Here is a 23,072-nt window from a genome sequence, read left to right as displayed (position 1 = left end):
CCTTGTATATGTAAGTCATGCTACTACAAGGAGTACGTTGGTGAAGAAAGGGCTCCCCTGATAATTTTATATACTTTATTCTCATGCAAATTCAAATATAATTTAACAATGTGTTTCAAATGTATTTTTCTCCCTCTATACATTCCTCTTTCCTCTGTCTTGCAAAACAGAGTCAGACTTGGAATCTGCAGAGGAAGGTTTTGAATTCAAATAAGGTTTTGCTTTGCTAAACATTAAGACCATGATTCACTTGCCCTTACATGACTGTATGGAAGCTGTCAGAAAAATTCAGTTTCAGTCATTTTCAGTCTGTGTGAATACAAATCAAGCTTGAGATTGTACTCAACACTTAACTTTACAAGGGGACATCCTGGGTCAAAGAATCCTTTGACCACACCCCCCCCTATCAGGACAGCTTGTAAATCAGGAGATTGCCCCTCTCTAGGCTCTATTCTTTACCTGTCCACCTCTGAGGCTTCAACGTCAGTAGTTTTCCTAGGCAGAGGATCAGTCATTGACTTATCCTCCAGCATTTCCCTGTAGGGTGAGAGAGCCCAGCAGTGTGACACTGCAGAGTAAGTGTTCTCTAGGCCGTATAGATAGATGCATCCACTAGATGTAAGAGGCAGGGCTGCAGGACTCAGATCAGCCTCTCCTCTGGCGGCACTTTGAGGACACTGCCCATCTCCAGCCTGGCACCAGCTACCTCCTGTGAGCTGGGGCTGTATGTGCCCTCAGATTGACGTTTCTTCCGGGCCGTCATGATGAGGAAAAACACCACCAGGATGGCGAGTAACACACACAGGGTGGTGAGAGGGATGGTCACAGCAAGCCAGGGAACTCGCTCCTTATGCTCCTCTTTCTGCTAGAGCACAGGGCTTAAAGTTAAGTGTTGTTTAAAACAATCAATCTAGTCTGAAATTGTACATCTTAATACATTTTTAATACGTGGATTTTAGTCCAGATGTTTTGCAGCTCTTTTCTAAAAAGTCAGAGGTCACACTGTCCATTTTAGGGGTCTTGAGTTTTGCTTATTTGTACAGGTGAGCATTTAACAGATGTTATACAGTAACACTAATTATGTTACAGGCCCAGCTGAGGCCTGTAAAATACACACACACACACACACACACACATAAAACACTTATTAAAAGCACTGGACCGGGGCAATACAGTGAGAGATTAAATAATGTTAATGCTATTTTGCTATCCCTTGTCTTTTAAACCACACAAATAGGTGGTAGGTCTGTGTTGTTTGTTATTTCTAGATCATACAGTCTATGAGCAGCTAAAGGGAACCTGAATCTAAGCCATGAATTAGGGTTCTAATTGAGCACATGTGCTGTGAAAGTGAAGTAACTCAGAGGCAGTGTCAGTGAAAATATCTGTCTGTCACTTACGTTGCTCTCACACAGAATGCCACTGAAGCCCGGAACACACACACACTGGAAGTGGTTGAGTCTGTCCAGACAGGTGGCACCGTTGAGACAAGGGCTGGACTGACACTCGTCTATTTCTGTCTCACACCTGAAACGCATCAGCAGGGTTTTAACACAACACTGACTGACAGAGCAGTGGCAAACACACACTCTCTTGACCTTTAGACATGGTTCAGACACACTTTCTCCTCAGCCACAAGTGTGTGGTAAGGAGTGTGTAGTGTGCTGCTCTCACCTGGCACCAGTGTATCCAGGTTTGCAGGTGCAATTTCCACCAGAGTTGCCTCCTATACAAACCCCTCCATTAAGACATTCTGTTTTTGCATCACATGCCACTGGAGGGAAACGCCACCTATTGGACACACAAACATACTTTCTATTACAATCTACACTTAGTTAGCAGTTTATTAGGTACACCTAGTTAAAACTAATGCAGTCTATATACAGCAATTAGCCACAATATTAAAGCCAGAGCACTATATCTTCTATGAAGGAGGATTTATTGCATAATGCAATGAATTTCACCAAGCCACATTTTCTTGTGCATTGTTTCAAAAAGCAGACATGACAGGAAAAAGTATGAGTTGTAAGCATAAATGTCGGGAGATAGGCTGGCTAATGGCCTAACAACAGCATTCCACAAGTTGTAAGTTATACAGCTTCTGATTAAACACTTTGTCCTTGCATTCACTGCAACTAAGCAGCACCCTTCCATGTACTCTACTTGTATTATTTTGTGGTGCAGTTGAACTGTGTGAACAAGAATGTAAACATTCTATACATTTTTCAGAGAAAAAAAAAATCCCATCCCCTCTCTAGCTGGCTGGAAATCGGACAGCATCAAGATTCAGTCAGATTAAACTGCACGACCAATGAAGCAGGGACAGTTCATGATTGGAAGTTAAAACATCTTTCCTGGTTCCTCAGTGAAATGAATGGGGAGCAAAATCAGATTTTGCCAAACTTTAAGAACCCCCTTCCTTGGTACATGCCTATCTTTCAAATTCCATGCCTGTAGTTTGTAGCACAGAATTCTCAATAAAAAGTAGTGGTCCTTAAGGCCAAGCCAAACTACTAAAATGATGTTTCTTGACTCCAGACTTCCAGAGCCACACAAGACATATTAAAACTGTTTTCAGAGGCTAAATATTACTCATCATAAAAATTGACATTGACATATAAATCAGTGGATTGTCCCTTTAATATTTACTGTATTACTACTCAATAAATTTCATTATTAAAAAAAGCTACTTTGTTTTGACAGTATTCCTATGACTGTAGAATAATCTTGGATATTAGTTCATTGGAAGGAAAATAAGTTACTTTTACTCACAAAACCACAGATGGGAAGGTGAGAAGAGGGGGAATGATTCACAGGACAAATATAATTGAAAGTAGTAAAATATGAGTTTTCAGCCTTTTCGAACCAACAAAAAGTCTAAAATGTGCTGCAGAGAAATGCAAAAGTTTGTACTCACTGGCAGCGCTTGCCGACATAGCCAGGAGGACATGAACACGTGAGAGTTTCCACCGTTTCCAGGCAGGTTCCTCCGTTCACACAGCTGAACTCCAGACAGTTATCCAACTCCTCCTGACAGTCTTTACCTGTGTATCCAGGCTCACAGTCACACTTATAGTCTGCCTGGAGGTCTTTACATGTACCGTAGACACAGGGACCTGAAGAACACTCATTTATCTCTATCTCACACAGCTCCCCCTCCCATCCTGAGCTGCAGCTGCAATTAAACTCATTAAACTGGTCCTGACACTCGCCCTGGTTGAGGCAGGGCTGGGAATCACAAATTGGTGCACCTTGGCATCCTATGATTGGCTCACGCCCACCCAGTCTGTAGAACTGGCTCACCTGAGGGGTATCTGGTACATTAATGAGTGGCAGGTAGACTCCACCCACTCTCACCTCCCCTAAACATCCAGTGTATTTCTCAGCCAGCCAGATTTTAGTATGATTGAGGAAGTTGAGGTTGCCGCCAGCACCAAAGCTGCCACCCGCTCTCTGCCCATCCACAGTAAGGCGCCAGCGGGACACTGGCTGTGCAGGGTCGACCATGGTCAGCTGGATATGGTGCCACACTCCATCTGCAATAGTCCTATCACTTGTGAAGGCCAGCAGCTCAGTACTCAACCCACTGTCCAGTTTGACCAGCAGGGAGGAGTTGAGCAGTCCCAGGCAGAAGACCTCGGATCTGCTGGTGGCCCGTAACAAGATTCCATTCTCGTCTCGTGTCCGTATGTCCATTGTGATGTTGATTACAGGGCTCAGCAGGGAGCTGTTGGCAACATACTGGAGAGAGTTGTCCTGAAAAATGGCTTCAGTCAAACCTGTTGGAGGAGAACATCATGTGAGCAGCTTTGAAAAGTTACTGAAACTAACCACTGAGTGTTACATGCCTATTCAAACCTTAGTATGTTAAGTCTTCTTCAATATTACACGATCAGTGAATTGACTGCAAAGCCAAATACTGAGCTGCTGTCACAGGAGGGAACACTTTTTCCATTGAGCAAATGTCTTTCTCTGAACTACTGCTTTGGTGTTGTACAGTAGAGCCCTCTCTCATGCTTTCCAGGTATTAAAATCCATCAAATCAAACTCAAACAACTGTTCAAATTGAACCACTGTTGTAGCAACTCAGCACTGACTTTATCTTTCTCACTGGTATTAGTATAATAATATCAAAGGAACAGTTTGAATTGTGTATAAGTGTATCCATCTCGCTTTTGTTGGAGTTTCTTTTGCTGACCCACTTTATGCGTCCTATCCAGGGGTTCTCCAAATGACATAAAAGAGATTCATTTGGCAGTTATCTGTTTTATACATGAAAGCGATTTACTTGTTATAGTCATCTGTGCATCTTGAGGAGATTTGTCAAGTCTGGCAAAATAACCAAGATGAGGTCATCAGGATTTTCTTAGTTTGAGGTTTGATACTACAAAATCTTTAAGGAAAGTCAGCAATATAGACTAGGGGCACAGAGCTTGAAAGACAAGGGCATTTACCACGCACAGATCTAATAAACTACTAAACTAGCAAGTTGCATCATGGGAATTGTTGGATCCAGTGTTTTGGGTGAAGTAAAATTTTCAGGATTTTTTTCTGCTGCACTGATTTGGTCTATTCTTCTTTTAATCTGTATCTACCAACTTTATGGGAGTGCAACGCTAAATTGCTGAAATATTGTTTAAATTAGGCTGTTTCACAAATACCACCATCTTGGATTTTGCCCTGCCAATGTCGTAGGTTGCAGGACGTATTGGAGAACATTGCATCAAAAGCTAGCTCACTGTACAAGACAGTGAGACTAACAGAGAAATGGGGTATAAAAGAATGGAGAGGATAGAGACAGCACTGAGAGCTGGACAGTTAATGAATTAAGAAGTTGGAAAAATAAAAACACTGTGTCTTAGACCATGATATTCCAATCAAAAACATATAGAAAGACATTTTGATATCACATTTTCAAGCAGAAATATATCCCTGAGAGCCAAAATCCCATCAGAAACCGTCAAAACTCAAAATAAATGCAATTTTTACAAGTAAAGTATACAGTCGTAGTTATGTTGCCGAACTATCCCACAATGCATCCCACAATCAATCACTGGCTTGTCAAAATTCAAGATGGGGGTATTTGTGAAACAGTCTATAGCAAGGTTTAAAAATAATATATACTGTATAGAGAACCTTGTTTAATCTACTAAGGAATACAAAATCTACAACTAGTCAAGTCAGGAGTTCAAATCCCACTGTAGTCACCCATGAAAATCAAAAAGGAGTAAACTCATCATTATCATCATTATATTTATAAATTTTAGAATTTTGTAGGATAATCTTTTTTCTCAGCACCATGTGCAGGGCTCTTGAGGTCATGGAGTTCTTATACTAAGACAGTTTTCCTTTGATGTCAGTAAGGGTCTAAGGTTGGCAGGTTCTCCATACCATTTCATGTTAAATGACCCTTCATAACCTTTTCAAGACTGTAATTCTAATTAAGAAATTAAGAACTAAACAAATAAACTTGACCTGACCTGACTTGACTTGCCCTGCCTTGATAAAAAGAGTGATAATCACTACCAAAGGATTACTCACACTCATAACCATCCTGCAGGTCCACACAGCGCACTCCATCAAAACAAGGGTTGTCAACACACCATCGACGTGTCTCACACAGCCGGCCTGAGTAGTTAATGGAACAGTTACACTTGAAGTCATTCCAGGTGACCTGACACTGACCGCCATTGAAACAGGGCTCATCCTGTGCAGAGAAAAACACAGATGGATGGATTACACGGTCACCTGTAAAATCTCTCATCTGATGCAACCGCAGGGGTAAAAGCTGTAGAGAGGACTGAGTTACAGATCAAAAGGATTCAAAACCAAAGAAATTGTTAATAGGGTTGAGAAAATACAGTACAGCCCAGCTATTAGAGAGGACTGCAAGGCGCTAACACAATTAGAATGAGTTCAATGTTAGAGCTGTGCATTGACTAACCTTGGGGCTTTTAATTAAAACTGAATATTAGCCGGACAGTTTTATCACTTTCTGACATGTTGGATGTGATGCAATCTGCTTAATTACATAATGTAGCCATGCCATAGTGGCCCTAGCAATAGTAATGTTGGTTGGTCAGTGTGTCAGTGCACCTTTACAGCAAAGACTTCAATTTCTCAAAAACTATTTGATGGACTGTAATGAAATTTCACACGGGCCCCAATGGATGAATTCTAATGGCCGTGGTAACCCCTAAATTTACATCTAGTGCCACCAAAAACTCAAACCTTCCACATATCCAACACTTCAGTTAATGACAGGAAAACACTAAAACTAAGGATCAAATTCCCTTTAGCCTGAGCTGCATTTTTGCACTAATGCTAACATAGCATGTTAACATCCAGTAGTTGCATATTACCTTGCTGACCATACTATGTTATTTCAAAGAACAAGCGGCGTACAGCTGAGGCTGGAGACGTACAGCTCTAACTGAGGAAAGCTGAGCAAATCCTGACTGATTAAGGCAAAAACATGGCCTTTCAGGCCAAATCTTACCATAGGGTATTTATCCCACTAGTAGTAAAACTAGATCTCATTGACACTACAAATTCCAAGCTTAATATGTAATTATTTCTAAGGCAAAACATTATGCAGATTCCTCATAAACATGGATAAACTTTCTCTCTCTTTGTTTTACAGTAGCAGTAATAGTCAATGTGGTGCTTGGAGTAGTGGTCATAGTAGTAGCAGAAGCAGTAGCAGACATAATAGTAGAAAAAGCAGAAGTGGCTGTAGTAACAGTTGAGCAGTAGTTCTAGTGGGATTAGAAGTTTTCTGGGTTCCTGGGGACAGAAGACCCCTGACACAAATGCTGTTTGGAATTTCCATGAAACCCTTGAAATTAATTTGAATTTTTTTTTGTAGTAAAAATAGTCAGATTTAAACATTCTTAATTGTATTTCACTACAAAAATATAGCTCACATTAACAACTAAATATCAGTTCAGCCTTTCTCTCCAGTTCAAATCATCTTGAGGGAGTATATTTCATCAAATTTCTGTCTATTCTGTAGTTAAAGTGATGATTATACACCGGACTACATATTTCTTTTTTACCTTGCATGTGTCATCACTATGGCATCCTGGCAACACGTTCTCTGTGCTCGCCTGGTAAACCTCCACCCTCTCAGGATGAGCTTCAGCAGTCAGATGCTTGTGGTCCAGCCGAATGTCCTGCAGGCAGCCCTTGAAGTTTCCACCCCAGGCATTCATGCTCTTGCCTACAGGGAGCCCTCCAACATACGCCACATCCCCTGCCTCTACACTCACGTTCCCTAAGGCACGGTGGTTCCCCGCTTTGGGGAAGACCACATGGCCATAGTGTACCTTAACAGTCACCAAATTAGTGTTGCCATCAGTGACAAATTTGTCTTCTGACAGCAGTGTGGTGTGAGGGCTGTAAATAGCAACGGTGCCTTCCTTCAGGTAGATTGTCAGGTAGGGCTTTCCTTCTCGACTGAGCTGCAAAAGCAGACCGTTGGGTTTGAGGGAGCGCATCAAAAAGGAAATGGTGAAGTTGTCTCCATGGTTTTCCGAGATATTGAAGGCAGCGTAGCTGTTGGTGTTCTCATAGCCGAAAGTCCAGGATGGGTATGCTAAGGTATGAAGTGGGAAGCACAAAGTTGTTAGTATCTTATCCCAAACCATTGGTATATGCTATGCTTGCATCAGCAATACTTTATTTTACTTTCCTTAAAGGGGCACTCCAGTATTACATGAATTATCAGTTCTCCTCAGCCTGGAAAACAGTTTTATAACGTCATTTGTGGCTCTGGGCTTGAACTTGAACGGTACAAATTTTTAACAGAGTAAAATGAAAGATATAATGAAGGATCTAACAAAAAGAGCCACTGAGTTGCATTATGGGAAGTCTGATCCAGTGTTTTTGGAGCAAGACCCATATTGATTATGATCAACTGCGTTCAGATCATTGTTTTCATTTTACAGCCTTCAACTTTACTAGTACTTTACTAAAGGTTCAGTCTCACCACTAATCAATATTTCCAGCAAAAGGAGGCAGCTGTTTTCAGTGAGCTCTGATATACCCACTGTACACTACCTGCTCGGCACCAAATGGAAGACAAAGACAAAGATAGCAACAAGCTGGTGAACATAAAGGAGCATTTAACAGCAGAAGCGAAGGACATTTTTATTTTGAGCCCAGACCAGTTATTTGAGCTCAAACCAGAGAGAAAAGGAGAGTCAATATTGAACTTCTTTTCTTCAAGAGGACAGAAGCACATGTCCAAATGAATCTTAATGTTGCTCTGTGTCTGCTGGATGTATAAATGTCTGAACAACTTTATAAGGTGATAATATGTCAGTGTTGTGCAGCCTGTTCTGTTGCCAAAATTGTCATAACTGTCAGTAATAGTGACTGTTTCCGCATTCTCAAGATTAAATTTTGTATCAAATTCTGGCAGTCTCAAACAGCAATAAGAGCTAACTTTATTACAAAGTAGTAGAAGTAAAGATGCTCAGACTTTGATACATCCAGCTGTCTAGCAAGGGTTCATTGAGCGCTCACAAGGAGGGAGTTTAGATTTAATTCACTAATTCTGATTTGTCATATCCTCCCCTAAAACACGACCATCACTCTGAGAGGGATACAAAAATTTATGATTTTCTTAAGTATAGTTTGTAAGGTAAAGATCCCACCTACAGAAACATTACAACAGTAACTTCTACACATGGAGTTGGAAACCCCCCACTTTGAGAAGCTGTGATTGCTAGCCACAAAGTAACCTTTCCACAAGTAGTATTTTTGCTGTAAAAGTAGCATGTATTCCAGAGCTATAAGGTATACTGTAAGAACTCTCACCTTTCTCACAGCTTTCTCCGTAGTAGGGCCGGTGACACTGACAACTGGCACGAACCCACATGTCCACACACTGCCCACGTTGCATGCATGGGTCCTCGTGACACCAGTCTTTTTTTGTACATCCCAGTTCCAAGCCCTGGTTCTCCTCTCTGATGAGGTCCTGAGGCAGAAGCAGCTTATGGTCAACATGAAGGTCTTCCATACACCCAATGAACCCCCTCCCATTGGATGTATGGCCTAAATATTCCTGAGGTGCCCCTCCTACATACAGCTGTTGAAAGGAGCTGGGCTGTAGGAAGATCAGATGGTTGTGGCCCTCATTCTTCACCTGACACCCTTCCTCACAGTCAAGTCCTTTTACAACCAGAACCAGCCTCTCATCCATGGTCACAGAGACCTGGTGCCATTCTCCATCATTGACCCGGCCAGGGTAAATGACTTGTAGTACCTTTCCTGACTTCAACATGGCCTTGAGGGAGCCACTAACAAGCTCCAAGGAGAAGAAGTGCTCCATGGTGCCCCGGAAGTAAAGCAACATGTCAGGGAGAGTGCTCTTGAATCGGAGCTGCATGTGGAGCCCAGTGTTATGGTCATCAGTCTCTCGCCTAGTCCTGTTTTTGGAAATAGGCAGCTGCATGTGGATGTAGCCCTCTGAGTTAAAGGAGAAGGTGGTTGAAGTGTTGCAGTGTTCTCCAGCCCAGCCAGGCGGACACAGGCAGGTGTAGCTGTGCTGTCCATCATCGGTAAGCATGGGGACACAACCTGCTTTGTGTTGACACTGATGCTGTTGGCAGCCCACCAGGCGGACATCACAGTGTCGCCCACCCCAGGGCTCCTGGGCAGGCTCTGGCATCGGGCAGTGACACCTGTAGGAGTTGGCGGCATCTTCACACTTGGCACCATTCTGGCAGGGATAGCTGTCACACTCGTTTATGTCTTCCTCACAGTGTACACCTGCATCAAAATGGAAGTCATATTTAATCTAATTATTTAATCACATAAATCTGGCAAATCAATCACAACTAGAGGTGACTTGTATTTGCTGTCTTCCTTAATACAATTAAACCAGTATATGTCATACTGATTGTATCAGCTAGACACTGAAATATTGCACTATATGATTGTCAGCTTGCAACATACACACCCACATAAACACAGGCACACACACACCCTCTGCCAGAAATACAGTTTATTTGCCTGGTTTCTGTAGTCAGTGTCACCTCATCAAACTGCATTCAACATTAAGCCCTGGCAGTAGTCAACTTGCATTAACATAGTCCTTTAAAATACTCTACACCCAAGGAACCCTAAAGCTGTTCGTCCTCTCTGTGCCAAGACTCCACCCTTATAGACAAGCACGCAACTTTCTTCTTTGTTAATGTAGTATTAAACAGTGCTATACCATACTCTACCTGTCAGCCACCAGGGCCCACAGCAGCAGCACAGCAGAAACAGCCACAAACTCCTTCCCCCCATGATCCACTGAGTCAACAGCCAAAGCACTCTGGATGGCAGAAATGACACAAGCAGGTCCTGTCCCTCTTTCTCTCTCTCTCTCTTTAGCTTACAAAGCAGAAGAACTGTGACTACTCCACTTTGTACCAGGCAGACAAGAAAGAGTGATTAAAAGTTAGCCCTGCCCAGTTTTCTTTTCCTCCCTATCTTTCTCCCTCCTCTATCCCTCCCTGAATCCCTCCCTCCCTCACATCCCTTTCTCATCTCCTGTCTGCAGCCCAGCCCAAGCAGAGTGGTAAGCTTTTAGCCTCCAGATGGCTCCTGTCAGTGTTTGACACGAGGAATGCAGTGCTGCAGTCCCCTCTGTGCTCCATTTGCTGGCCTGTGGATGCCCACTAGTGGAAGGATCTGCTGGAAAGAACTCACAGGAGGTGCTGCAGATTCAAGGCCTCAGGTGGGCCAGGCCTGCGCACGGCTGGACTGATATATGGAGCCAACATTCATTTTAATTAATGTTTGCATATCCGCTAGTCAGTCTCATCCAGCAATGTGTTTGATTGTATCGCATTTGATTTATTGCCTATAGCAAGACGTGACCTTGAACTGATTCAGTAGTAGTATATTTAAGTATGCCCTGGTATTACTAGCAGTGATAAAGAGGATTATAGCCTGAAATTTGAGTTCTGAATCTAATCCTAAAATTATGAGGGGGAAAACTGAATTCTGCCTTCTCACAACCTTGGTTGATCTTGGTTCATAAAGTCAAAGATATAAATGTTTGAATTTTATTGTGAATAGTCTATTTTTAAAGCGTAACTTCTAACATTCTCAGAATTATGATTTTAACCTTGTAATCCGAACTTTCTCTCAGAATTCTGCTCTTATTAAGATGTTATTTATGTTAAAACAAAAAGAAAGAAAATCTGAAATGAATCTCATAATTTGCTTAAATCTCACAATTTATCCTTTTTAAATCTTACATTTATCCTTTATTTCTGCATTTATTCACAAAATGAGAGATTCATCTCAGACATCATCTTCTTCCATAATGGAAATACTTACAATATTACCTCACAGTATCTGGGGATATAAATCTTGTTTCAAAGGGGTTGTAACCTAAGCCTTTAAAATTACATTTTCAAATGTAATTCTGAGAGAACCAGCAAATGCATCAAAATTTAGAGAAACAGAAACAGAAAATACGGATATACAGTATATGAATAATGTCAATAGTTTTGTCATGTAATCAGTAATTGACTAAATCAGCTGTTACCATGAGCTTTAAAAGCACACACCTGCTGCTGATGATTTGATTAGCAAACCTGAGGAAGCTACAATGTGGAATGTGTTATTTGCTGATAGATTTCTAAATTATGTATGACTTAACTAATAAGTGTAACCCTAACCCAGACATTTTTAATGCAAAATGTCTTGCATCAGCCTTCGAAAAAACTTAATCAATTTCTAGTTCCAAGTGCAATGAAGAGAACACAAGAGGGGTTCATCTCTTCCAGTTTCAACCATCTCATACACTTGGGAAGTCAATCTGTTGCACATGTGCCATACAAAGTTAATAGGATCATATTTTTGTGCCATATGGAGTTTTCCTGTATCTCTGCTTACTGTTGCCAATAGTCATGTGTTCATAGTGTAGCATAGAAGTACAATGAAATGCAGATCATTTGGAAAAAGGGCCTTGTGTTGCTCACAATGTTTTGTATCGTCTTTGTCTTTTTTTAATCAGGCTTTAATTAGTCTCCTAAGCAGCTTTGCTGTAATCTCCCCTCCACTTGACAAATTTCCTAGGAGACCCCTGTTAATGCCCAAGATGGATGCCTGACATATGGCCCCCTTCATTGGCTTTGTTGTTTTCTGCTATCTTCTTCCATACCATATGCCCCCTCATCCCCTCCCTTCCTATGCTCTGTTGTGGCCTACACATCGCGTTGCCATAATAATGTTAGTAAATTTGCTTCTTGTTTTGTTGACCAAAGCTTTTGGTTGAATTCCTCACTTCTAAGTCCAGATCTTGCATTACAAGGTCATCTTCTGGTGCGATTCCTCCTGTTTTGAGTGATGCTGAGACAAATTTCCTCTAATGAGGAATTCATTCCTTGGCTGGCCTTGAGGAATGATCAGCAGGAGGAAGATTAACCCTTTATTGTTTGGCCAAGTAGCTTCTGAGACTTGGTTTGAAGGTTATCTGTCTACACTGGCATCTACTGAGGACATTCTGACAGTTCATTTATGTTCAGATAGATAGATAGATAGATAGATAGATAGATAGATAGATACTATATTCATCCTTACAGGATATTACAGCAGCTACATTCACAGTTAAGACAACAAAAATAATGAAAAAAGTAAAATAATAAAATACTAATTATACTATTAAAGCAATTGAAATATATGTATATATACAATAGATAGAGATTTGGCTTGTGATACATCAATTTTGCTTTCTCTGACTTTCTTATTTAGTCTATAAAATGGTGAAAAAATTGTGAAAAATGCTCATCAAAATGTTTAAAGCTCAAGGTAATGTTTTCACATATCTTGCGGTGTCTGACAAACAGTCCTGATAGTCAGTTAATAATAATATAAAATAAAGAAAATTCTCATATTAGAAATTACATGGAGAAAATTAGCATTGCCCGTCAATACCAGTAATTTTGCCAGCCACATGTTGCCATGATGACCAGTCAGTTCCTGTTGTACACATTTTGATTGCCATACCAAGTAATCAATAAAAAGGTCAGACTACTTCTGTGAAGAACCTATAGAGTAACACCATCACCTTTCTGTCAGTCTTAACACCTTAACACCAGTCAACAGTATAATTCATACTTTGTATACTTTGTTGCTCATTCTTACATTTTTCCTCAGCATTCAAGTCAAAGCTCATTTTCATCAATATACCAAGTAATAATTTCGACCGTTGACTACTAACCATGGTCTAGTAAACTAAGTCATTTGTTCATCAGCCAGTTGTTAACTTTTAGTCATAGTTTTATTAGTTTATTTAGTTGTACTAATGTTAAGCCTCAGGTGATTCACATGTACAGATTAAAAAGCTGGGACAGCAGTAGCATGCTATTCATTGTGAACGAGAACTGGCATTGCAGCCCGACATCACCTACTGACCTATAGAGATTTAAAAATCAACCAACGGCACTTCAGGAGGAAAGTTGTGAAACTTTATGCATATTTCCTCTGACACGATGCAAGCAACAACCAGGCAAGAGCCAATTGCACTAATTTTTTTCCTATCCAGATAGCTGGTGTGATGCCATCTCTGTTTTGATTCAGAAAAAGAGTTGCAACTTGGGAAATGGGTTAAAAAAAAAAAAAGATAAATATTTTTAAGTGTTTTTAAATGATCTGGGTTTTTAACACATCACCAGTTAATTATCTTTTAGAGAAAAACTGATGGTTACCTCTGTGACCCGACTGTATGGTAACACATGAGAGGCACAAACTGGGGTTACATCACACTGGCATACAAGTTCACTGACCACAGGCCCATGCAACAACTGTCATATGTGAATTTCAGGAAGTGTCTCTCCCTGTATTAACATTTGAAACTGTTCCTCTGTAAAAAACAAGCATGTTGACCATCTGCGTAAGCAGGTTATTACAACCCACAGTCCTGTTTTCCTGTTAGATGACCTCTAGCGGCTGTAGTAATTATGACGGGAGAAATGGGAGAAGGTGATTTAGTATAAAGAGTAACAAAGTCCATGTTAGATGGAGGTTGGGGTGGATGGATGAATCGACAAAACACAGGACTTTCACACAGGACACCGCTGTTCATTTCCTGTTTGAAACCAATAATCTTAATATAGGGAGTATAGTCTAGACCTGCTCTATATGAAAAGTGCCTTGAGATAACTTTTGTTATGATTTGGTGCTATATAAATAAAATTGTCTTTACTTGACTTGATTGTGTATTTCAACCATTATCTGTTCCATAACCTTAACTTACTCAGTTTATTATTGTAGATATGACGACAAAGGCCCTTTAATCCTAAGGAAGTACTTTTTTAACCCAAACCATGATCTTTCCCTAAATCTAACCAATTAGTTGAGTTTTTATATGTAAACCTAACCAATGTCCATATAGGCAAGTCTTGCCACTCAGCAGCCATCTTCACAACATCCCCAGGCAGTGATTTACACAAAAACAACCACTCTGGCATTAAAGACTTTTCTATTCAAACTGCTTTAAGTGGTTTGTATCCTGTCTTAAAAAGTCTCTGACCTAACAAAACTGTGACCATTCCATAGTCTTAACCACAGGTTTATTATTGTAACCATGATGGCAAAGGTCCGGTATGGACCTTTGCCATCATGGTTACTATCTGCTATCTGATACGGTCTGCTATTTCAGGAGATGCTCCTGGGTATGAACAAATTAACTTATATGGTTGTTCAGGTAGGACACAACCCTGTGGGTGGCTGGTGGGGGAAAAGCAGCTCAGTGAAGATGTTTTGTCAGAGATAAGAGTAGGAGAGCAGATAAGAGGTTTCTCTTACCTGTGAAGCCGTTTGGACACACACATCGATAAGAGTTGACCAGATCCTGGCAGATTCCTCCATGCTGACATGGAGCAGACTCACATTCGTCCACATTGACTGAGCAGTTGTCTCCTGCAAGAGGAAGACACTGATCAGATCTATGTCATCATCACTTCATGGTGAGTTAAAGAGGCAACATACCAAGAAACTAAAGGGTTTCTGCTATGAACTAGCTTACCGGTGAACCCTGGCAGACAGTGGCAGATGAAGCCAGCTGCCCCTTCGTATGTGAGATTGGTTGTGTTGAGTTCAGGCAAAATCCTGTAGTTAAGGGTATCTGATCGCTGGAAACACTCGCCACCATTCTCACAGGGATGCTGCTCACACTCATCTATATCCACCTGGCAGTTATCTCCCTCATAACCTGGACACACACACAGATACATGTTTAAAGGATAGAGTTTGACTTTTTTTCAAATCTGTCTTAATACAAAACTCACATACCAATAATTATTATACCAATAAAGACTTATTGGTCACTGTAACCATTCCTTTTATCCATAGAGGATGTGATCCCTTCTTAACTTCCACACACACACACACACACACACACACACACACACACACACACATACACACACAGTCAGAGTATATTGTATATACACGGACTGCAAAACCACTTAATTTGTCAAATGTGTCTCAATGAAGCAAGCTCATTTTAGCTACAGTTGAACTTAGAATGCATTTTTGCCACAACTTGACAATTTCTTGATAGATTTAATGACTTTTAATGCCCCTTTAGCAAGTTTTTTTATTTTTTTTATTTATTTATTTTTAAAAACCTAGTGACAAAGCTAGCTACTTTTGGGGGATTCATTTAATGCATAATTTCCAAGAATATACAAGTACCATTTTATTTAATTGTCTGGATAATTTATATTCAGTATACTTCAGTTCTAAAGTCTTTACCACTGCCATCTTTAACACGTTTTTGAAAATACATATAGATTTAGATGCATATTGATGAAATGAGGGAGCCTGAAAAACAATACATAATGTTAAAGCCAGTTAGAGTCGGTTAATTTTATGACATCATTGATAGGCAAATGAATGTATGAACATGATCTAGAAACTTTTCTCACAGGCTTCAGCTACTTTCCATTGAAAATAGTTGGCAACACTGACAAGGACTCTGGATTTTGTCCCCAGATCACACATGGGACGCGCTCATGTTTGTTTCACAGTTAGTACAGAGAGAAAGAATTATTACAGTGACTAATAGCTCTTCCAGTAAACAGTACATATGATATGTGAGTATTGGATTAAGATATACTGTGCTTGAAAAAAGAACTTGGAACCTATCTTTTAAGTCTTTGAATCCACCTTTGAAATTTGCACAAGGTAACTTTTACGACATGCACACATCATAACACAACATAATTATTGCAGCAAAAATCACAGGAAGACTGTTGACGTCTGCATCTCTCTCTGTTGAAATGTGCTCATGGGTCACTTTTCATAATTCATCACAACCCTGGAGGATTTAAAGAGTCCCCTGCCGCTTTTATTTAGCTGTACCATAAATGACAGATAGCCCTTTTCTTTAGCCCCCTCTTGTCCTCTAAACTCAAGGCTCAGATTAACTCTTTTGTGGAGTTTAACTTATGTGTGTGAATCCTCCTGCCTCCAGAGGATACTCTTTATGTGTACAAGGTCTTGGAGGTTGTATTCTTTAAATATTTGAACATAGATTTCCCTTTAGTGATCAAGCAGAACCCTTGATTAACGGTGACTGTTAAAATCTACTGAATATCAAAGAATTGTTCACAATGCGATTATGTTATGTCAAGTGTAATGGCTATATAATATTATGATGGTGGGTGGGTTTATGTGTGACTGCTCTAATGTGTAACAGTTGGTTTATATCAGATCTAGTGTTGAACCACATTGTACCTGGCCAGCAAAGGCACTTGTACTGGTTGATTCCCTCCAAGCAGGTGGCTCCATTCTTGCAGGGGTCAGAAGCACATTCAGGAATATCCTCTTCACAGTGGTCGCCTACAAAGCCTGTCCCCTCACAGTCACATTCATAGCTAGGAAAAAGCAGAGATGCAAATAAGCCTGTCTTATACTGCGTATAATGTTATACTTGTCAACAAACTGTTGAATAAGGGCAACAAATACAGTATATCTAGATTCTTTGTGTGATTCTTTCAGTTCTTGGTAAAATCACTTGTTTGCAAAAAAATGATTGGGAAATGGCACAAAGGCACGTTTTAAATCTAGATTTTCTAAATCAGTGGTTCATTTTCTAGAGGAAAAGGAAATGAAGAAAAATCACGTATAGTCAACTAAGATTTAAAGCAAGCTTACAGTACGTAACTTTTGCTGGCCGCTGTGGAAATAAATTCCAATTACAGGATAATGAGACATTGAATTTTCCTTTATTTCTCAAGATACTCTAAATTAATTAAAAAATATCATTAGGTGACCTGAGCAAGAGCGATTGGAACGGGACTACAAGCATGAAACAAACATGTCTCTTGGTGAAATATGCTGGGTTATATCTTGTTTTAATGTTGTAAAATGTTCCTCTCTTACATGCTAAAACATATTGTAACGGTGACACAAGGAGAGAAGACCCATAATATAATATCAATGACACAACAGTATCTACCTAAACCTGGCTAACATTAGCCACCATAAACTACTGGTCATACAGGACCAATTAGTAACAAAAAAAACCCTGAGTGTATTAAATTGAACAAGGGTGTCTTTTATTACTCCTGAATTCACCTCTTCATTTGTAAGAAAAGGAATGTGCATTTTCTTCTCTCAAAAGTTACATGGTCTCATTTTAAATATTTATAAATAATATAATAATTTATAAATATATTTAAAGATTTTTCTAATAAATAGAATGTTGTGGCATTCTCTGCAAAGACTGTGATTAACAAAGTTTAAAAAAAATCATAAAACCTCAACACAAATCACATAGTCCACAACAAAAAAAACAGCATTATTTCAGTAGATTCAAGCAATAAATGCAAAAACTGCACCCTTGATTTGCTCATCATTGTAGCTGACCATTTGAAGAGGCACTTAAACCTGTTCATATAAAACAGTTATATGAACAGGTGTGTAGTTGGTGCTCAGAGATCACCTGATGAAGAGCCGATCTGGAAGGCCTCTAACTACTTAATCTTCCTGCCAAAACCTACTCTATGATCTACTGTTTTGCATCAGTTGCCTTTCCCCTAAGCACATAAAATACATACAGCCTTCATATCCCCATCTTCCTCACACCCTGCTGTTCCAATTAGCTTTACTGCTGTACCAGGTATTCTCAGCACCTCCAGCCATTTAATGACTCATCACAATGACTGACAGTAAGTGGATTATATCTTATCCCTGGTTAACTTTAATGTCTGCCTTACAGCCTCAAGCTGACATGACACTGCTGGATCACACATCGGCCTTACCAGGCTCAATGTGAGAAGGAAATATAAACGCAGACAGTTATAGACAGGAATATAACAATTAGCAGCAGTTCTGTTATATTAGTTATACATATGAAAACTAAGCATGGGATAATCTCTTAAAATCAGTCAAAAACTCACATAGGCCCACACACTATGGGTCTAACCTTGATTATAGTTGAGCATTTGATCAAATTCCACCAAAGTTCACATTATTAATTTTAAGACATCTTATGTAAGAAAGAAATACTCAGACATTAAAATACAGATTGGTTGTACCTAAAGCACCTAAAAACATGACCAGTAAAACAGGCAATACATATGAAAATGACATATGAAAATACTTTTAAATAGTATGTCACAAATACATACATCTCAGAAAAGAACTAATATCAAATGTCATCCATAAGTTTCACAGCTGTGCCCAAAAAACATTGTCAACAGTTTTGTTGAGAAACTTGGCCTCTTTAACTGGTCACCCAAAACACTTTTTTGACCAGTAAACCTTACAGGGTCTGAACTCCCTTGTTTCTTACCTCTAATACCGTTTGTCATGAATCTGGAGTCACACCAACTATAGAACTATCCTTTATAATAAACTTGGTATTCCTGTTTCTGTCACTGGCATGAATCCTGTTACCGCCCATACAGTACAGGGCATAAAATATGGAAATGGATACATAACTCTAAAAAAAAAATGGATATAGAAAACACTGTAAACAATACAGCATAATAATACAGCATAATCATTTTCGGAAAAGTTCATTCCATATCAGTATGAACCCCCAGATATTTATGCAAGGAAACAATTTAATTTCAGTTTGTTTATTTAGCGTACAAAGTAGCATTTGCACGTTTTTTCATTTTGCAAAGTTCTATTGCTCCTTTGTCTTACTAATGTCAAGTTTCGGGTAATTAACATCACATCAGCTGACAAATCTGTCAACCTCAACTGTGAGGATCTACAAAATGCATTACTTCAAAAACGCAAAAATCTATGGTCTATTTGTCAGACCCCATTTATAAGTACATTTGCATTGTTCTCAGTATTTGTAACTGTTTTTTCATGACGTTGTATTTTCTTTCAAAAACCCAAATCATTCTAACTATTATAAAGTTGTATGTGTAGGTAATTGCTTATAGTATAAACATGCATGTGTGTAATCCCACCTGTTGACCCCGTCTATGCACTTTCCCTCATTCAGACAGGGCATGCTGGCACATTCATCAATATTGACCTCGCAGTCTTGGCCCTGGAAGCCGGCCATGCACTCACACCTGTATGTGGCAACGTAGTCTTGGCAGGTGGCACCATTCTGGCAGGGATGCTCCTCGCACTCATTGATCTCCACCTCGCAGTTAATCCCTGATGGGAACAGAGGAGGAATGGCAGTGGGCCAAGGCATGAGATTGGCAACACATCTAATTATCTTAGCACACATACAGACACAACACAATAACAATGTAGCTTCCCAGAGCTCAGCTGCAGACAGACAACAGTAACACTAATGCTACTTAAACAGAACCATGCAATCTCTTTTCATGTTGGAAATGAGTAGTGGTATAAAAGCTCAACTCGTCCTACTCTCTATACAACAGTAAAAATAAAGCAATATACTATCTGTAGTGTCTGCACACAGTGTACACTCAAAAAATGTGGATTTTCATTCCAACAGCTAGTGATTTTAATTATATACCTGAAAATGATCAAATGTAAAGTCACAGAATGTTGTCACCAAATGTGTGTCACTGCTATTGCACTGCTGCTGCAAGTGTTGAACATGTTGGTGAATTGGCCAAACCTCAGTAACTAACTTCTTCAGAGCACTGACATATACCTGTCCCTTTCACCTAATGCAGTATATAGTATGTTCCTCATGTCTCTCCTACTCCTGCGCCCTGCTGGAGAAGACCATTACAGTTTGAAAACATTTGCTCTAGAGGGCTTTGGGGCAAAACTAAGCTGTGGGCTCCTATTGATCCTTCCCTCACTGCATTTTGTGTGTACCCTGTTTTCTTCAAGTACAGAGTTCTTATAAACTACATGACCAACGTTATCAACAGAACCAGACAAAAACACTGATATTGGATGATTCTAGGGACTGCAAATTGAAATTAGGTAGTAGCTAAATCTGCACTGGCTGTGCTAATCTATACTCCCAAAGTGTAGGTTTTCATTCCGAAATCCAGTGATTTTTTTATCATACTCCTGAAAATGATCAAATTTAAAGTCACTGAATGCTGTCACAAAATACCGGATAACAGTATGGTCAGCATAAAATGCTCTGACCATATTAATCAAATCTTACTCCAAACACAACACAAAGAATATTAATTCAAGTTTCATACAGGGATGGATTAAACCTTGGGCTAAATTTATTTTTTCTTTGCTTTGCTTTGCTTTGTTTTTACGTCCACCATCAACATTTTAAAATTCTACTAATATCAGTGTATGGCAACGAAACGTTCCCAGTAAATTGCAAGAGGTTGCAAGAATAATTTGAGGGTTCAAGAGAAGTTACAGGATAAGAAGGCAGAACATTTTTTTATAATATATATATATATTTCTTTTTTCTTTTGTGTAATATAGGCAAACTTTGAGGGGTCCCAAGCAGACTTAACCTTGTTTTCAGGATTCATAAATCCAAAAGCTTGACCTCCACCACCTTACGTAATCCTACTTAATAAACATTTATTTAGGTCTATGCACAAAATAAAGGTTTTACACAATCAAATTTTGATTATTGAATTTTGGAGTATTTTGATTGCTTTTTTAGTTGCTTTTCACCCTGAAATGATTAAAATACTGGGAGTACAAGATACTTGAAACTAAAAATGTCAAATGTATTCATATCTAATGTCAACTTATTAGCTAAGAATCTCTGATAAATTAACATAAACATAAAAAACCCAGCCACTCATAACCCCGATATAGTCTACACAATGTCCTACCTTTGAAGCCTGGAGCACAGTCACACATGTAGTGATCCACTTCATCCAGACATGTACCATTGTTTTGACAGGGTCGGGAGGCACACTCATTGATGTCTAAATCACAGTGGTAGCCTTGAAATCCAGGCACACAGAAACACTGGTAGGCGTTGACCCCGTCTTTACAGATGGCTCCGTTCTGACAGGGTTCAGACTGGCATTCATCAGTGTTCTCCTCACAGTTCGTCCCCTGGTACCCAGCAGCACACTGGCACCGGTGCCCAATGTCATTGATGTCCACACAGGTGCCACCATTCTGGCATTTCTCCTCTGAACAAGTGGTCACATTATCCTGGCATTCCTCCCCTCCTAATCCAGTGGGACAATGACAGGAATATCCGTTGATTTCGTTGACACAGTAGGACTTGATACCAATACAGGGATTGCTGTGACATTCATCTACATCCTGGGTGCAGTTGAGCCCTGTGAAGCCGTCCGGGCAGTGGCAGGTGAACTCAACAGCCCCAGGTGAGCTAGTACAGTTGGTGCAAGGTGAAATGATACAGGCATCATACAGCTCATCACAGTTTTTGCCCATGTACCACACTGGTCCTTTGGGGCACAGGCACACATAGTCATCCAGGTGGGCAAGACACGTGGCACCATTGTTGCAGGGAGATGATAGACACTTGTCTGCTGCAACTGTGCACAGAAGACCTGGAATGGGAGGGTAAACTGCTATTAAAAATGTCTTTCTTACAAGCCTAAATCCAAAACTGGGATGGAGAGTGATAGTTCTCCATTTCCACTATTTCAGACCCTATAAATTCACGTTCTTTGTTCATATTAAATTATTTTTATAGGTGCATACACTTATCTGCCCCTTGGGAAGTGACAAAACTTTGCTGGTTTCTTTGGTACCTCTGATATATAAGCATATAGCCTTACAGAAGTTTGGTTTATAAATTTCTGGTTAATTAAGTTTTCACGACCAACAAATGACCAAGTGCATGTTTTTTTGCAATGTGTTCACCTTAAAACTATTAGTATTTATATGCATCCTACTGCCCATTTAAAACATCTTGTTTAATTTTGCACGCTTTTGTTTATTGCATAATCAAATCTAATGCTGAAATTATTGGTTAAGTTACACTTAATTATGTAATGCGCAGAACCTTGAGCCTTAACTGTCACATGATGGTTGAGTTTTAGGAAGGTGGACCATTTTTGATGGTTGCTTTGCATTAAACACAGGTCTAGGGTATTAAGTAGCAATTACGGCTATTTTGATATTGCCAATGGATAGAATTATTTTTGAGTAATGAGAACGACATCGCTCAAAATGATAAACCTAAAGGGAGTTAGTTCTCAGTTCCCCTCAGCTCCATGGAGCTTTTTAGACTCTTTCAAACCATTGTTTTGGTTTTATGGCTCTCAGTTTTACTGTCTGGTTCACTATCACAACTTCTCTGACAAAGCCACTATGTATCTTCCCAGAACCAAACAGCAGACAGATTAAATTAGCTACTAGCTGATGAACATAGTGCAGCACTTAGCAGCTAAAGGAGACAAAAAAACAGAGCTAATATGAGAGTGAATATTGGATTTAAATTTTTCAGGTGGCCAGCAACACAACTCCAGGGGAATGTTAATATTCATTCTGTGTCTGGTGGAGTTATAAATATTCTCATTTTTAATCCTGTGTCTATATGTTTTTGTAATGTTTTACCATGCCTTTTTGGCCAAGTCAGTATTGTAAAAGAGAAGTTGTTCTCAATGTTTCACCAGGTTAAATAAAGGAAATAAATTAATGTATAGGCAACTGTTTGACAACAGGTTATCCATAAAAAAATGTTTGTGGTGATA

At 39.7% G+C, this 23,072-nt stretch overlaps 1 protein-coding gene across 7 annotated transcripts in view; it reads right to left on the bottom strand.

Moving 5' to 3' along the window:
• LOC120804723 (protein crumbs homolog 1-like) overlaps window positions 1-23,072 on the bottom strand; it is a 47,640-nt gene that overhangs the window by 3,900 nt on the left and 20,668 nt on the right. For 5 of the 7 annotated variants that reach the window (XM_040154276.1, XM_040154277.1, XM_040154274.1 and 2 more), the window contains 12 exons: window positions 21,228-21,923; window positions 19,446-19,641; window positions 16,750-16,889; window positions 15,035-15,220; window positions 14,815-14,928; window positions 8,824-9,777; window positions 7,059-7,597; window positions 5,542-5,707; window positions 2,918-3,779; window positions 1,675-1,791; window positions 1,401-1,527; window positions 62-865 (listed from right to left, as the gene is read on the bottom strand). In XM_040154276.1, the coding sequence (XP_040010210.1) occupies window positions 641-865; window positions 1,401-1,527; window positions 1,675-1,791; window positions 2,918-3,779; window positions 5,542-5,707; window positions 7,059-7,597; window positions 8,824-9,777; window positions 14,815-14,928; window positions 15,035-15,220; window positions 16,750-16,889; window positions 19,446-19,641; window positions 21,228-21,923 (4,322 nt within the window). In that variant the 3' untranslated portion in view covers window positions 62-640. Of the gene's footprint in view, window positions 1-61; window positions 866-1,400; window positions 1,528-1,674; window positions 1,792-2,917; window positions 3,780-5,541; window positions 5,708-7,058; window positions 7,598-8,823; window positions 9,778-14,814; window positions 14,929-15,034; window positions 15,221-16,749; window positions 16,890-19,445; window positions 19,642-21,227; window positions 21,924-23,072 lie in introns of those variants that run through there. The other 2 variants (XR_005709472.1, XM_040154278.1) reach the window with 2 other exon arrangements.

Source organism: Xiphias gladius, chromosome 19 (assembly GCF_016859285.1).
Source record: "Xiphias gladius isolate SHS-SW01 ecotype Sanya breed wild chromosome 19, ASM1685928v1, whole genome shotgun sequence".
Taxonomy (NCBI): domain Eukaryota; kingdom Metazoa; phylum Chordata; class Actinopteri; order Istiophoriformes; family Xiphiidae; genus Xiphias; species Xiphias gladius.
The sequence above is the reverse complement of the archived record's forward strand: the minus strand, read 5'-3'. Positions and strand labels throughout refer to the sequence as shown.